Source organism: Aristolochia californica, unplaced genomic scaffold (genome assembly GCF_029961685.1).
Source record: "Aristolochia californica isolate CCGP_79_NKW_82.1479 unplaced genomic scaffold, dmAriCali1.0.hap1 SCAF_12, whole genome shotgun sequence".
Lineage (NCBI taxonomy): Eukaryota > Viridiplantae > Streptophyta > Magnoliopsida > Piperales > Aristolochiaceae > Aristolochia > Aristolochia californica.
Genome location: NW_027181793.1, coordinates 31,115,997 through 31,129,777, shown reverse-complemented (window position 1 = coordinate 31,129,777; position 13,781 = coordinate 31,115,997). Strand labels below are relative to the sequence as shown.

The 13,781-nt window shown below is 37.5% G+C and overlaps 3 protein-coding genes across 9 annotated transcripts; 2 read left to right on the top strand and 1 right to left on the bottom strand.

The window, feature by feature from the left end:
- Positions 1-1,091: 1,091 nt before the first annotated feature.
- LOC137945765 (uncharacterized) lies at positions 1,092-8,859 on the top strand. Of its 6 annotated transcripts, none has more exons than XM_068791778.1 (10): positions 1,092-1,400; positions 4,385-4,436; positions 5,140-5,213; positions 6,067-6,165; positions 6,945-7,088; positions 7,293-7,344; positions 7,556-7,629; positions 7,796-7,885; positions 8,457-8,522; positions 8,775-8,859. In XM_068791778.1, exons 1-9 carry the CDS (start codon positions 1,276-1,278, stop codon positions 8,479-8,481), a joined length of 735 nt encoding a protein of 244 aa, XP_068647879.1. In that variant the 5' UTR covers positions 1,092-1,275; the 3' UTR covers positions 8,482-8,522; positions 8,775-8,859. The 6 variants fall into 6 exon arrangements, with proteins under 6 accessions (XP_068647879.1, XP_068647878.1, XP_068647882.1 ...); XM_068791777.1 differs by having other exon boundaries at positions 7,796-7,889; XM_068791781.1 differs by lacking the exon at positions 8,457-8,522 and having other exon boundaries at positions 1,092-1,290; positions 8,775-8,851.
- Positions 1,333-3,698, top strand: LOC137945764 (pentatricopeptide repeat-containing protein At5g48910). Its single transcript, XM_068791775.1, has one exon. It carries the CDS (start codon positions 1,541-1,543, stop codon positions 3,464-3,466), a length of 1,926 nt encoding a protein of 641 aa, XP_068647876.1. The 5' UTR covers positions 1,333-1,540; the 3' UTR covers positions 3,467-3,698.
- Positions 8,860-8,926: 67 nt separating the features above from the next.
- LOC137945766 (uncharacterized) lies at positions 8,927-13,754 on the bottom strand. 2 transcript variants are annotated; one of them, XM_068791783.1, is made up of 7 exons: positions 13,622-13,754; positions 10,662-10,825; positions 10,201-10,263; positions 10,000-10,047; positions 9,847-9,909; positions 9,467-9,527; positions 8,927-9,329 (listed from the first exon to the last, which is right to left on the bottom strand). In XM_068791783.1, exons 2-7 carry the CDS (start codon positions 10,806-10,808, stop codon positions 9,286-9,288), a joined length of 426 nt encoding a protein of 141 aa, XP_068647884.1. In that variant the 5' UTR covers positions 10,809-10,825; positions 13,622-13,754; the 3' UTR covers positions 8,927-9,285. The 2 variants fall into 2 exon arrangements, with proteins under 2 accessions (XP_068647884.1, XP_068647883.1); XM_068791782.1 differs by having other exon boundaries at positions 10,662-10,839; positions 13,622-13,753.
- Positions 13,755-13,781: the final 27 nt, after the last annotated feature.

Genomic DNA, 13,781 nt, shown 5'->3' with positions numbered 1-13,781 from the left:
ATCCCGAGAGCTTTTCTACAGCATCAGTGTCGACGCTCTCTCTTTCGCGTCACCGGAGAGTCCCACTCTGCTGCGTCGACCGGAGAGACGCTGCAGCGTCTCTGTTTCTTCTCAACAGAACAGCGTCGTCCAGAAGCACCGGCAACGGTGTCGTCCTTCTCGAACCCTCTCTTCCGAATCCCGAATACCTCTCTCTTCCGGCGCTGTTGCCAAATCCCAGAGCACCCTTCCGGCAACAACGCCGGGTGTCAGAGCTCCCTCTTCCGGCAACAGCGCCGAGTGGCAGTGCTCTGGCGCCGAGTTCGAGCTCCTCTTCCAGCTAAGTCCCGAGGCTCTGTTTATCGGTGACTCTCTGTTTCTGCGCCCGCCCTCCCTCTATCAGTCCCGAAGGGGGTAAATCAACATATAAGGAACTTAATTTTTCCTAGCACACACTAACGCAATGAGAAGGTCCTCCGTGTCCCTTGGGCCCACCTACTCAAACGGTGTGGACCAGTCTCCACAATGCTCAACAAAGGGCACCATTGAAATCATGGCTGCCATCCAGGGTGATGCATTTCTGTATTCAGATGGTAGACGATACCATGATCGTCGAACAACTCTTCTCACTTGTGAAAAATGGTTGGATTGTTTATTAGTTTACATTGACGAAAACGTCGGTGTCAAATCTGTAGATGCGATATTGCCGATGTGAATCCCTCACTGTCAAAGAGAAAGTAAAAATTAAAAGGAGAAATCAAAGCACTGGAAAAAGAAATAATACCTGTGTAGTTCGTCGGCTGTGTAAAATCATGGTGGAAGACCTTCGTACAATGGTGCTGGACGGGTCGAACTGGAACAAAAACAAGGACGAGAACAACAAGACGATTGAAATGACACGATTGAAATGACAAGTGAAAGCGAATTCAGAAGTATCATGGAGTGAATCTTTCCCATTACCCACTGCACTAACAGGGCCTTAACCAGGTTTTTGACATTTTGATAAAATTGTATTTTTAGTTATTTAATTCAAAGTTATTTAAACTAAAGAATGTATTAACCATTGTAATTCTTATCGTTAACGTCATCGGTTTGCCCAACCGAGAGTTTCTCTAGAAGGCGGGTCGAGTGGCTGTACTTCAATTTCCAGCTCTGCGGTCTCCTCCGGCGACGTGGAACTTGCCTGTCCAGAATCGTTGCTTTGTCTTTCTTCCGCGCAACTCTCACCGTGAATTGCTTAATTCCTTTTGCTTTCTGAATCGCATAGTTCTCCATCTGTTCTGGCGGACTCCTACGATGTCGTCTTCATCTGTGAGTGTATTGAAAACCCTCTTCATCGTGTTGGATTGCTTGATAGTGTCCTCTGTCATCTACACTCTCGCTACCGATGGTTTTCCCTTCCGCAGAGAGCTCCTGACGCCGTAAGCTTTACTTGATGCTCTCTCTGTCTCTCCTCTATTTCTAACTTTGGGCATCGACCGAGCATTGATAAGGATCACTTATCAATTTTTTATACGGCTTGATTTATCTCTTAAGTTTGTATCTTTTTTATGTTGGTAACATGCATGCAATGATACTTTCAAATTCTTTATTTCCCATCGTCTCTCCGGCTCCAGGAGCTGGCCACCGTTCTTCTTCTTCTTCCACTTGTATTGAAACGAAACAATGTAAAACTATAAGAGAGTTGCAGCAAATTCACGCTCTCATTATCAAAACAGGCGGAATCCGCGATCCCGTCACCGCCGCAGAAATCTTACACCTCTATGCTCTCTCCCATTTCCGTGACCTACCATATGCTCGTACTGTTTTCAATTGCATGGAAACGCCCAACTGCTTTTCGTGGAACACCATCATTAGAGCTTTTGCTGAAAGTGATGACCCCGCTGAGGCTTTAAATCTTTACTGCAAAATGCTTAATGACGAATTCGTTCGACCGAACGGATACACAATCCCTTCGGTCTTAAAAGCCTGTGCTCGTGTGTCTGGAGTCAGAGAGGGGAGACAGGTCCACTGTCAGGTTGTAAAACTTGGTTTAGTTGAAGACGGGTTTATTTTAAGCAACCTCCTTCGGATGTATGTCATTGCCTGTGTCATGGATGACGCTCAGAAGTTGTTCAATAGAAACATTCGATTGGGTCAAATGAGTGACGAGAGGGGACAAAACAACGTGGTTTTGTGGAATGTTATGGTGGACGGATGCATCCGAAATGGTGATATTGGTGCAGCTAGAAACTTGTTCGATAGAATGCCTCAAAGAAGTGTGGTATCATGGAACGAGATGATAGCTGGGTATGCACAGAATGGTTTTTTTAAAGAGGCATTAGAGATCTTCCGCGATATGCAAATAAGCAACATCCAGCCTAATTATCTCACTTTGGTTAGTGTCCTCCCCGCAGTTTCACGTCTAGGGTCTCTTGATTTGGGTAAGTGGTTGCATGCTTATGCAGAGAAGAATAGGATCAAGTTAGATGAGGTGCTCGGTTCTGCTTTTATTCATATGTATGCAAAATGCGGTGATATTGAGAAGGCCCTTAAGTTATTTGAGGCTCTACCACAGAGAAATGTAGTAACTTGGAACGTGATCATTGGAGGCCTAGCCATGCACGGTAGGGCTAATGATGCACTTAGCTTTTTCTTTGAGATGGAGAAATCAGGCATAGCTCCAACCGATGTCACATTTATTACTGTACTGAATGCATGTAGCCATGCCGGATTGGTGGATGAGGGTAGGTCATGCTTTAACAAAATGGTCACAGTATACGATATAAGACCTAGGCTTGAACACTATGGATGTATGGTTGATATGTTGGGACGTTCTGGATTGCCAGAAGAAGCTGAGAAGCTTGTTTTGAACATGCCAATTGAAGCAGATGATGTGATATGGAAAGCACTACTTAGTGCTTGTAGAATCCATGGTAAGATTGAGATTGGAAAACGCGTAGCTGAGCATCTTATGGAGTTAGCACCTCAAGATAGTGGCTGCTATGTGCTTCTATCAAACTTGTATGCATCTTTGGGAGATTGGGAGGCTGTTGCTAAGGTTCGGTTGATGATGAAGGAGATGGACATAAGAAAAGATCCTGGTTGTAGCAGCATTATCATTGATGGGATAGTCTATGAATTCCTGGTGGATGATGATTTGCATCCAAGAGCCAAAGAGATCCACTCTATGTTGGAGGAGATGGCTTCTAAGTTGAGGTCAGTAGGTTACAGACCAGACACCTCACACGTATTGCTCAATGTGGGTGAGGAGAAGAAAGAAAGCATTCTTTACTATCACAGTGAGAAGATAGCAATTGCATTCGGTCTAATTAGCACCAGCCCCAGTACACCACTACAAATAACAAAGAATTTACGGATATGTGGAGATTGTCATTCAGCAATAAAGCTTATTTCGAAACTTTATGATCGTAAGATAATTGTGAGAGACTGTAACCGTTTTCACCATTTCGAGAATGGGTCATGTTCATGTATGGACTATTGGTGAGTGAACATAAGCTGTTGGGCTTCATCAGATAAAGTTTGTCTTGAAGAGCAGAAAAATCTGTACATTGACTTGGATATCTATAAAGTATGACAGTAATCTCATGTTTTTTGTATGGTGAATTTACAAGAGTAAATACATTCTCTGGTCATTAATATGTATTCCGTCTGTACTCTGGTTTGTGTGCTGAGAGGATATACTGCTGGATTTTTTTATTTTTTTTAAAATAATATACCACAGGATATGAACATGAGAAATTTATTCAATTATGAGTAATTTATTTAGTTACTTTAGCTTTCAACTTGAGCAACTTGTCTGGTACATTTTATTATGTCGGTTTAGATAGTGTATTTTTTAATTTCAAAAGTAGCTGCTTATTTGACCAAAAAATACTTGAATTCAAGTATGTTTAGGGGTGGACACCGTGTCGGGTTTTAGTGTGGGTTGGGGACGGGGCCCAACCCACGGGGACGAAGCGGGGATATGAAATGGAGGGATGGGGCGGAGATGGGTTGGGTTTATGAGGCTGGGGCAGGGACTGGGTTGTGGGGATGATGATTGGGTAGAGGTCGGGTTCGATGTATCGGGCTTTTTTTTTTTTTTCGGGTTCGGATTTCACTGTCAGGGTTTGGGGTTTCGGGAAACCCAATCCTTGCCCACCCCTAGGTATGTTGAATTTTGGCTTGACATGACCAGTGACTGCCCTAGGCCCTACCTCATATTGAACATTTCAGGTAGACATCTCTGCGACAATGCATGCAATTATATTCCTAAGCATGCATGAAACTTCAAATGATTGTAGTCTTCCAGCTAAACTGATCTTCTTCTGCCATCTGAAAAAGTGCAGTGGAGCGTAAATGACTTATACACTCCCTTTTGGATTAAACTAATCAAACTAAAGCAATTTTTTACTCTCTGCAGATGGATGGTGGCTACTCTTGTTGACTTTTATATTGACATCATTCCTATTGCCGTATGTCACAACAACCTTGTCTTTCTTGTTATACTAGGGAAAATTCCGTGAACACAACTTTAGCATCCACAGTCATGGGGTTTGGAGCTCCAGTAACAAAACTGCTAAACTGATTTACAGGCGTATTTTTTATGACAAGATTTTTGAAAACTTTACTGCATACTAGACATTCCAGAAAGACTAATTGAACTTTTAAAATGACATGTGTTGAACAGCTCATTCTATTCAAGTTATATTGTTGCTTGAATGATGTTATTAGGATATCTGCAGTTTCATAGATGTGAAATAAAATAAGATTTTGAGTCTGTTTGTTGGGTTCAGATCTGTTAGTCCATCGACTAGCACCAGGTTTGATCCCTTCTAAACACATGGGGAGATAGGTCCCATTCACCCTCCTCATGTGATCAGAACGGACCAACCCCAATGCTAGTCCATGAACTAACAGATCTAAACCTGTATAGTTTACCTTTTTTTTTGTTTTTCCTTCTTTTTGTGTGTATGTGGAGGGGGGTGAGGGTGGAACAAAGTTCCATTATAAAGCTACTGCAAAAACTATTTGAACAACTGAAAATTTTGTTCTTAATTTCCCCATGGCGCTTTTGAAAAATAGTGGCACAGCACCACATATACATGCCTTGGGGAAATTAAGAACAAATTTTTTCATGACAACTGAGAAGCATGAAACCTCACTATTGTTTACCAGGTTTGGGTTGCTTACAAAGAACAAAGCTGGATCAGTGCTGTATTCTGGATAATTCTTCTACTATGTTTGGGAAGGTAAAGTTCTGAATGATCCTTTTGTTCTCATCTGTTTTCGTCTTTTAACTATTCAAATAGAAAGAAATTTACATTTTTTTTTTGTTCAGATAAGCTGAAAAGGGATGAATTGTCTTTGCATTAATAATAATGTCAAATTGTTGGCACCCTGTGATATATTATTCCATCTTTGAATAGTAGCAGCACACAACTTAGTTGAAAAAACAGAGTAAAGACTATATTCCTCAAAAGAATCCTGGAAATTGAGTTGAATAACTTCCACTAGGTTACATGTTTTCTATCTTCTCTGCGTTTATTTTTAAAGAAATGAGACTTTGTAAGACAAAAAATATGTTTTTCAGAAGCCTTCATTTTCAAATGGAAATCAATATTATTTATATCTGATCTAGCAGCTTAGTTTATATACCTTTTTCTTTTAAAACAATCAATAGTCGGCTCAAGGTTGTGTTCTTAAACTCCATTTCCTTGTGTAACAATCTGTTGTTCATAATTTCTTGGAGTATATTTCATTCAACTCTAGGTTCCTCCATTGATGTTTGTGAAGGAAAATTCTTCTATCACGTTCTCAATTATGCAAGACCCAATTGCATGAGAGTTTTTTAGTCACTTTGATGGATGGTTTATCTCAGAAATGGTTAAATACAGTATGTTATGAAGATGGGTATGGATGAAGTGACTGGATATGTTTGAGCCTCATCAAAGAAACATATAAGCTGATACAAGATGAGGCCAACCACTATAGTTATCAACAACGGCTTATAGTTATTATATTCAAAGTTTTCCAGATCTTCACAATTTTCCCATACACTTGTTTCATTGAAATTAATAACAATTGGTTTCTTGTCTATTTCAGCATTACTACATGCACCTATATTATTTTTCAGCTTTTCAAGCTCTCACCACAGCAGATGCAAGATCCTTTCTATCATATATTGCTGAGATCCGATAGCAGGCAAGTTTTTCTTTTTTTTTTCAAAGAATTTATTATAGGCAGGTTATAATCTAATTCAGACAAAAGATAGTTATCCGGACACATTGTTCTGCAATCGCACATATCCTCAATTGGACCAGACTAGAACTTTGTTTATCTGTGCTATCTGAGTTCCTTGAGTAGGTCATGGGCCTAGATGAGCTGTTGTTTGTGACTCGTTTACTTTCTTATTCACACTATGTATTTGATATTCATTTTTTCATTGTTTGGGCTTGATTAACATTACTTCATATGCCATTCACTATTTCAAACAGCCTCTTCCTCTCTCTTTTGAGAGATGTCTTTTGTGAAGGTTGGGTACATGGATCTTATTATTATTTGATCTCTTCTCCTCGTAAACTTCATGAGCTGATGTTTATAATTCCTGGACTGCCCGTCTTATTCCGAATGGTCAGGTTAATTATTCCAAAAATACAAAGAGAAAAATCCTCACACAAAAGTACTAAAGAATTTCAAAAGCTAACTTCTTTTTATTTAATCAAATTTTGCTTAAAGATCGCAATTCTGAAAAGAAAAGCGATACCTTCAAAGAATGACATCCACAGACAAACTGCTTTGTTTGCTGCATCTTATTCGTCATTGTTTGCCTTTTTAAATTTTAGAGGGCTCTTTTCCATTTATAATTTCATTTAACTACCCAAAATAAAAATCATTCTGTTCATTACGTTTCAAAAAAGTAGTTCTAATATTTTATTTTTTTTGAGAACAATCAATTATTGACTGAAATATTTTGTCTGTAGGACTGTTAATCAAAAAAAGAGGAACTTCTCTTTGGTTGTTGCGGGTAGGATTCTCTTCACTGCATTGGGTTGCTTGATGTTGGCAACTCTGCTTTACACACTCCTCTCTGATGGTTCTCCTTTTCGTAGAGAGCTTTTGACACCGTGAGTTGGATTTCATCTCTGTTCTTTTCTTATGCTGTTCTATCCGTGATTATTTGGTGGTGTCTTTTCAAGTTCTTTAAAATAGAGAAGTAACCAAGGCATGACATGATGTAAGCTTCTTTTGGTGATTACTTGTTCTGTTATTCTGGAACTGCATTTGTATTTTCAAATAAATATCAGCTGATATCATGACAATCTTTGCAGGTGGTTGGTAGCAACTCTTGTTGACTTCTATATTAATATTGTGGCCATAGCGGTACGAGATTATAATGTTTAAGCTGTCAGGAATGGTTAACTACATTAGTTGTCATCAGATACTTTATTCCAAGCGGCGCTGGCTTTTCAAGTTTATTTGTCAAGTATTCTTTGATGTTTCTAACAGATACCAGACCTTTTCGTTTTGATGTTTTCCTTTACTTGAAATAAAATATGTCAATCTATTCCTTACGTGTATGCTTTATCATCAGGTTTGGATCACTTACAAGGAAGCAAGTTGGATCAGTGCTTTCTTTTGGATTTTGTTATTGGTATGCTTTGGAAGGTAATGATCTTTTTACAGTTTAAACGTTAATTATGTCAAGATTTAACCATGCTATCACCAATCTGTAGTCAAATCTCCATGACTATGCTGTGAATCGTCTCTAGTTTACCATGGAACTAATTATTGCCTCAGGGTTTTTGGTAATGTCCTTTTTCTATCTGTGCAGCATTACCACATGTACTTATATTGTAATTCAGCTATTCAAGTTATCCTCACAAGAGCCACTGTACAAAGTCCTGTTGAACAGTAGCAGCAGGCAAGTACGAAATTATGTTCCATCTTTATGAATTCATTGAATTGGCAGTTCTGCCCACCTCACTAGGGCCATTGATGATGAAAATGATGATTGAATTTTACGTGATCTTTATAGATTGCACAGGGTAACTGGTGGCATCATTATTCTTCATGAGGCAGGATAAATTGTGTATTATTTCCAGCCCACATGTCATGCAATTAACTGACTAGTTTCTCAGTTGTTAAATATCAGTTGAAAAACCTTTGAACTGGGAGAATCCTTTCTTCTGATCCATAATGTGGGCATCATTCTTGGTGTTTGTCCTGGTCAAGGCAGAAGCATAGCTTCTCTCGGAATGCTTCCAACTCTAAAATTACCTGTTAAGTGATTTCAAAAAATAAAAAATTGTTTTATGATCTTGAATCCCTTTCCCCCTTGTAAACATTGACTCGACCATCCTTTGTTTGCTCCAATCCAAGACACTCACCATTGATTCTGAGAGCAAACTTTACATTTCTTGTTTATTTTTTACTGTGATAGAATGACACTTAATTTCAGAGACCTGATAAGTAATTTCTTCCTGTTACGCCAGAAAACAAAGTATAAAAGTTGTTTGAGTAATAAGTCATAACACGAGTTGGAGAAGAAAGCCCAGGAGGTAGGAATTCTGAGATCCTGCCTTAGATCCATTGAAGTTCTTTTCTGTTGTATTCAGCCTGTTGCTATAAGATACATGCAATTGGCCCCTTGTGTAAATAGAATTTCAGTTGCTCATATAACATCTTCTGACAAATTTCATTGAGGCATACTTCAAATTGTTTCGAATTAGAGCATATTACGCTTGTGATCGGTGATACTCTTTGGTAAAGATATGTTGACTTTCGATATTAAGCATTTTTTTTTATGGCAGGTTGCCTGACACTAAAATGAGCAGCAATGCAGGTGTTCCTTATCAATCGCTATCATAGCTGTGAAGCGCAACTTTTTTGTTCATTCAAACTTCAAAGCTGTATTATATAACTTGAATCTATGGGGACACAAAATTGTTTTTACTCCTTATCCTTTGTGTAAATGGGATGGGTAAGTATAGGTTAAAGGAGTATCAGTGCGCCGGTGGCACACATAATGTAACAATTCGATGATATTAATGCCCATCTCCTTCACTGAACATATTAATAAGCTGTCGTTACTCATTAGTTTCTGTATCTCAGACAGGCCGTATTCTTAACAATGCATAACCTTGGCACGGTGAGATGATACAGCAGAAAGCAGATTCCTTCTCACAAATACGTAAACGCAATTGTATCACTAATTGATACATGAATTGGGTGTGAAGGAGAGACTAGCTTATCAAGTTCATTCCTCGCCTATCAGAACAATCATCATAGTTTACTGGTTATATGAGAAAAAAATCACCAGCATTACTCGTTGCTCCCAGGATCCTCAGAAGCTATATTCCCCCCATCTGCAAAATGACAAAGAAACAGAGACCACAATACAGGTTGATTTAGTGAGAGCATTATCCTGCTTAAACTTAAAAACCAGACATAGATTATTATGGCTGCCAGCAGATAAAGATGTACGTAGTGGTAGGATACATACCTTCACCTTCAGCTGGGGCATAAGCTGATCGCCTAGAGCGTACTTGCTGATGTGGTGTAGGCTGAAAATAATAGCGGATACTTGTCACATTATAATTACAGAAATGGCCGTGCTAATATAAATGTCAACTTCACATGCCTAGTTTAAATATTCTAGCAAAGTCCACTACTTTACCCAGCCAACTGTGCTAAACAGAGTTGAGTAGAATGGAAATGGAAAAGGAAACCACAAAAGCGGAAATCCAATGGAAAATTTTAAAGGTGGTATATAATCAATAAACCAAAATGAAATGAATGAACTTGTAGTGGGGTGTTAGCCAATGAATAAGAAACTGTTTAGAAACTTGTACGAAATAAATAAGAATTGGAGAAAAAACATACCTGCAGTTTTGGCCGAAGTGCCTCAAGTGGTCCTTTGGGCTTATGACCTACAGGTGCACCTTGCTGCCAAAGACATAAAGAACCAGGAGAGAGCATATTAGTTACTGTTGAGACAGCTCAGAATGATGAAGGATAAAGAACAAATTTTAAAACCTTTCCAAGAGCCCAATCTGCAGAATCAAAGAAAGCTCGTTCATGATCCTGCCATGGAAACAAAATAAAAAATTTAAATTCATATAGTTCACATCCGAAGTTCACTCAATGAGCAAGCAAATGAATAAAGTCTCCCAGAAATGCTACTCCATTGATTACATACTCTACTAGCAAGTTCATTGTGAAGTGAGAAACTATTACCTTAGAGATGAGAGGTGGTTTCTTAGGTATTAATCCACCATACTTTTTCTTTAGCACTTCCTCCTACATGAGACAGGACCGTAATTGTTACTAACAATGAGAATGAACTGGATGGACAAAGAGTTGACCATACAGAAAACTCAAGTATATAAACTTTAAATTAATGCTTTCAATTCTGGACATAGATCATTCAATCCATCTCAGAATATAAGGTAACTGCAAATAATGCACAGTACATCCTCTTTTCTTGAAGACAACATCATCATCACAGTACATCCTCTTTTCTTGAAGACAACACCATCATCATTATCATCATTCTCATCATCATCATCATAATAATAATATAAAAAAAGCAGCAATAGCAATAATTATTATATTGATGATAATAATAACAATAATGAAAATACCGGCAACAATAACAATAATGATGATGATGATGATGAAAATAAAAATAAGAATACCTCCTGTTGTGGTGACGGCATTGAGTTTTCCTCACTTGTATTTGAATGTTCTGGGTCCCCCATGGCTGAATTTTCATCAACCCCTTCTCCATTAGCATTCTCCACATGTTCCAGTTCTTTGTCATCATCAGCCTTTATGCCTGACATATTCTTGACAAACTAGTCTGCAAAACAGCAGCTAAAACAAAGAAATAATGTTGGTTTTGTTGCACAAGTAAATCAAAGTTGTTCCATTATTCATAATCCCAAACTTCCAATAAGATTGATTAAGGGGAAGCATTCAAAAAAATGAAAAAAGAATCTATACGGTTCCTGCAAAAAATTCCACAAACTTGATCTTCACTATTAGGTCAAGAGTCTGTAGCTTGAAAACCTAACCATTATATTCTACACATCCTTCTAGCGAGCCAACAAAAGCTTGGATTTTGATCAGACAACACAAACTGATGTCAGACTGGATACTCAGACTGCAGTTCAAAATTTCAGATATTAAAAAATACGAGTGATATTACTTCTTCAGAATAACATTAAAGTAGCAGAAGATTCTGACAACATAATCTTGAAAAGATTTATAAAAGTCTAGGAATTTGTGAACTATAAACTTTCCTTTTAAATCTACAATTGCAAGCAACTTAATAACTAGAAGTCAAAATTTTTGAAGTAGATACAGCTTCAGTCCTCAATAACCAGATAATCCCATGAATTATGATATTTAGTAACTTTTTCCTTTTTCTTTTCTTTTTTTCCTGAAGATATGTTATTCTTTGAACTCACATAACAAGTAGAGGATATCTTTAAATTGCTTGTGTAGATAGAATACAATAGGGAAGCGAGTGATCAATTAGAGAGTCTGAAAGTCATACAATAACATGAGACCAGATAGAATAATCGATTTGCAAGAGGGTGTTAAGTAGATTTCTTGATTATTCTATCTTAAGAGTGTCAGTTCAGGAGTTAGTCAAGAACCACATGCACAAATATGTAGTTAGATAGAGAGAGGGAGAGAGAGAGAGGTGCAAAATTCTTTACAGTATTCAAGCATTTTTTTCTCCCCATTCCGATTTTCATTTACCAAATAAACCTCCCCCATTAACAGACACCCAGTGTTTCCCCATATTTCCTAGATCATACAAATCTGTGTTTTGCCACATGTCTTCTTGGTTGTAACCAATGCTTTTCTAGAGCACTTTTTGTGTGATCTAAGTCAGTTGATGATGCAAAAGAGATATGTTGAGCCAAAAGGTCGGATCCATTACTCATCCAAACATGTGACCTAAAAAGAGCCAATATCATACAATGGTGCAGGGTTCCGATCTAGCAAACATGATGAAATTTAATACTCACTTGCTCAAATGATGCCAACTTGATCATATAATCCTTTGCATTTAAGTACAAACGATTAACTTGGATCATCTAAGTATATTATATAGGTCGTTTTCACAGACATCGCCTAATAAAAAACAAATTAAGCAACATTTGCAGTGCAATATACAACAGAAGAAAAAACTGCAAGTTAAGACAGAAAAATGAGCAAAGAAAAAATAAAAGTCAATTCTATCTTGAGGAAAAATCTCATCACGGAAAACCCTGAATTCAACCATCAGCATAACTGAAAGGAGAATAAAATATAAAATTATTGCTTTTTTGAGAAATGGAAGACTTCTTAAAAGTTATCAAGACTTACTAATTTGCTTGTCCATATTTTAACTAAAGTTCTTTGAGTTTGAAATCTATGGTAAGATTATATGTAACAGTGGACCAAAAGATAAGGATCAAGAGGACAGAGTTGATATCTACATGTCATTAGCATAGACATGTACATCAAAAAGGTTTTTCATTTTTGTTTAAAAGCATAACAAAGTCATTAGTAAAAAGAGGAAATTTTGATCTGATCAGGTCGCCCAGTTCTGAGTCATGTACACGGTTCAAATGCCCATAGATTCAAAATGAATATGTAAATTATGACAAAGAATATTTTACATATTCTTGTATATGAGTCAATGTTAACTCAAGTTCTTGAAACTGATTGAAAAGCTTGGTGTTTGTGTTTGCATTTTTTGTAGCATAACGAGAAAGAGATATTTAAAATCTTTATTATCTGTAAAGGTGACTGGAAAGAGTCTTTATTATCTGTAATAAATTGGCTGATAAGCAATATGACTTGAAGTGTTTTTAAAAACTTAAATTTGAATTTTGACTCACCAAGTGGATATTAAGAATGACTCTAACAGCTTTTGCTAACTTTCCACTGACTCATAACTAACGTGACTTAAAATTTTAAATTTGAATTTTAAGTCATTAAGTGGACATTCAGTATGACTAAAAGCTTTTGTTAACTTTCCTTCCCTTCCAATCTAACCACTTTACTTCAGCTTACTAAAAGTCATCCCATTTACTCAGTTCCAACTCATGCTTTCACTTCTCCAAAAAATCTGAACACGTCAGGAATTTACTCTTATTACAGAATCCAAAACAAGCAAAATGCAGCAGTTGAACTCAAAGATCCATTCACTTTCTTTTTATTTTTTGAAAATCGCAAAGATACGCACATAACTGTAGAAAAATTTCTCAGGAAGAAAATAGTTCAAATTTTGAACAAAGAAATGCGTTATCGATTCATCCGATCGCCTCACAAGAACTATCAAAATTCACAAGCAGAAAAAGAGAAGAGAAAAAAAAAAAAAAAAAGCCAATCAACTATTGACGTCTGTCGATATTTCCAGAGCACAAAAATTATTCCTATAAATGTCTAAATGGTAAAAAGATGTAAACTATACCAGAGTAGGAACTGAAAACCCTAGAATTTGAAAGCCGCCGCAACTTAAACTTGGTCAACAAATGCAGATCGGACATGATATAAGGCAGACAGCCAAGTAACAGGACATAATAGCATGCAAAACAAAACATTCAAGAGCAGATCAGAATAAAAAAAAAAAAAAAAAAAGAGAGAGAGAGCTTACAGTGAAGGATACGATTCAAAGGAACTTTGGCCTCTCTCCCTCCTTCGCCTGGTTCCGAAAGACGAATAAGATACGGAAGGGTTGACAGCCAGGTAAGAAACAGTAAATAGCAGCAGTAGCGTAGTTCAGCCGTCTGAACTTGCTAAAGCGCGCACCTTAG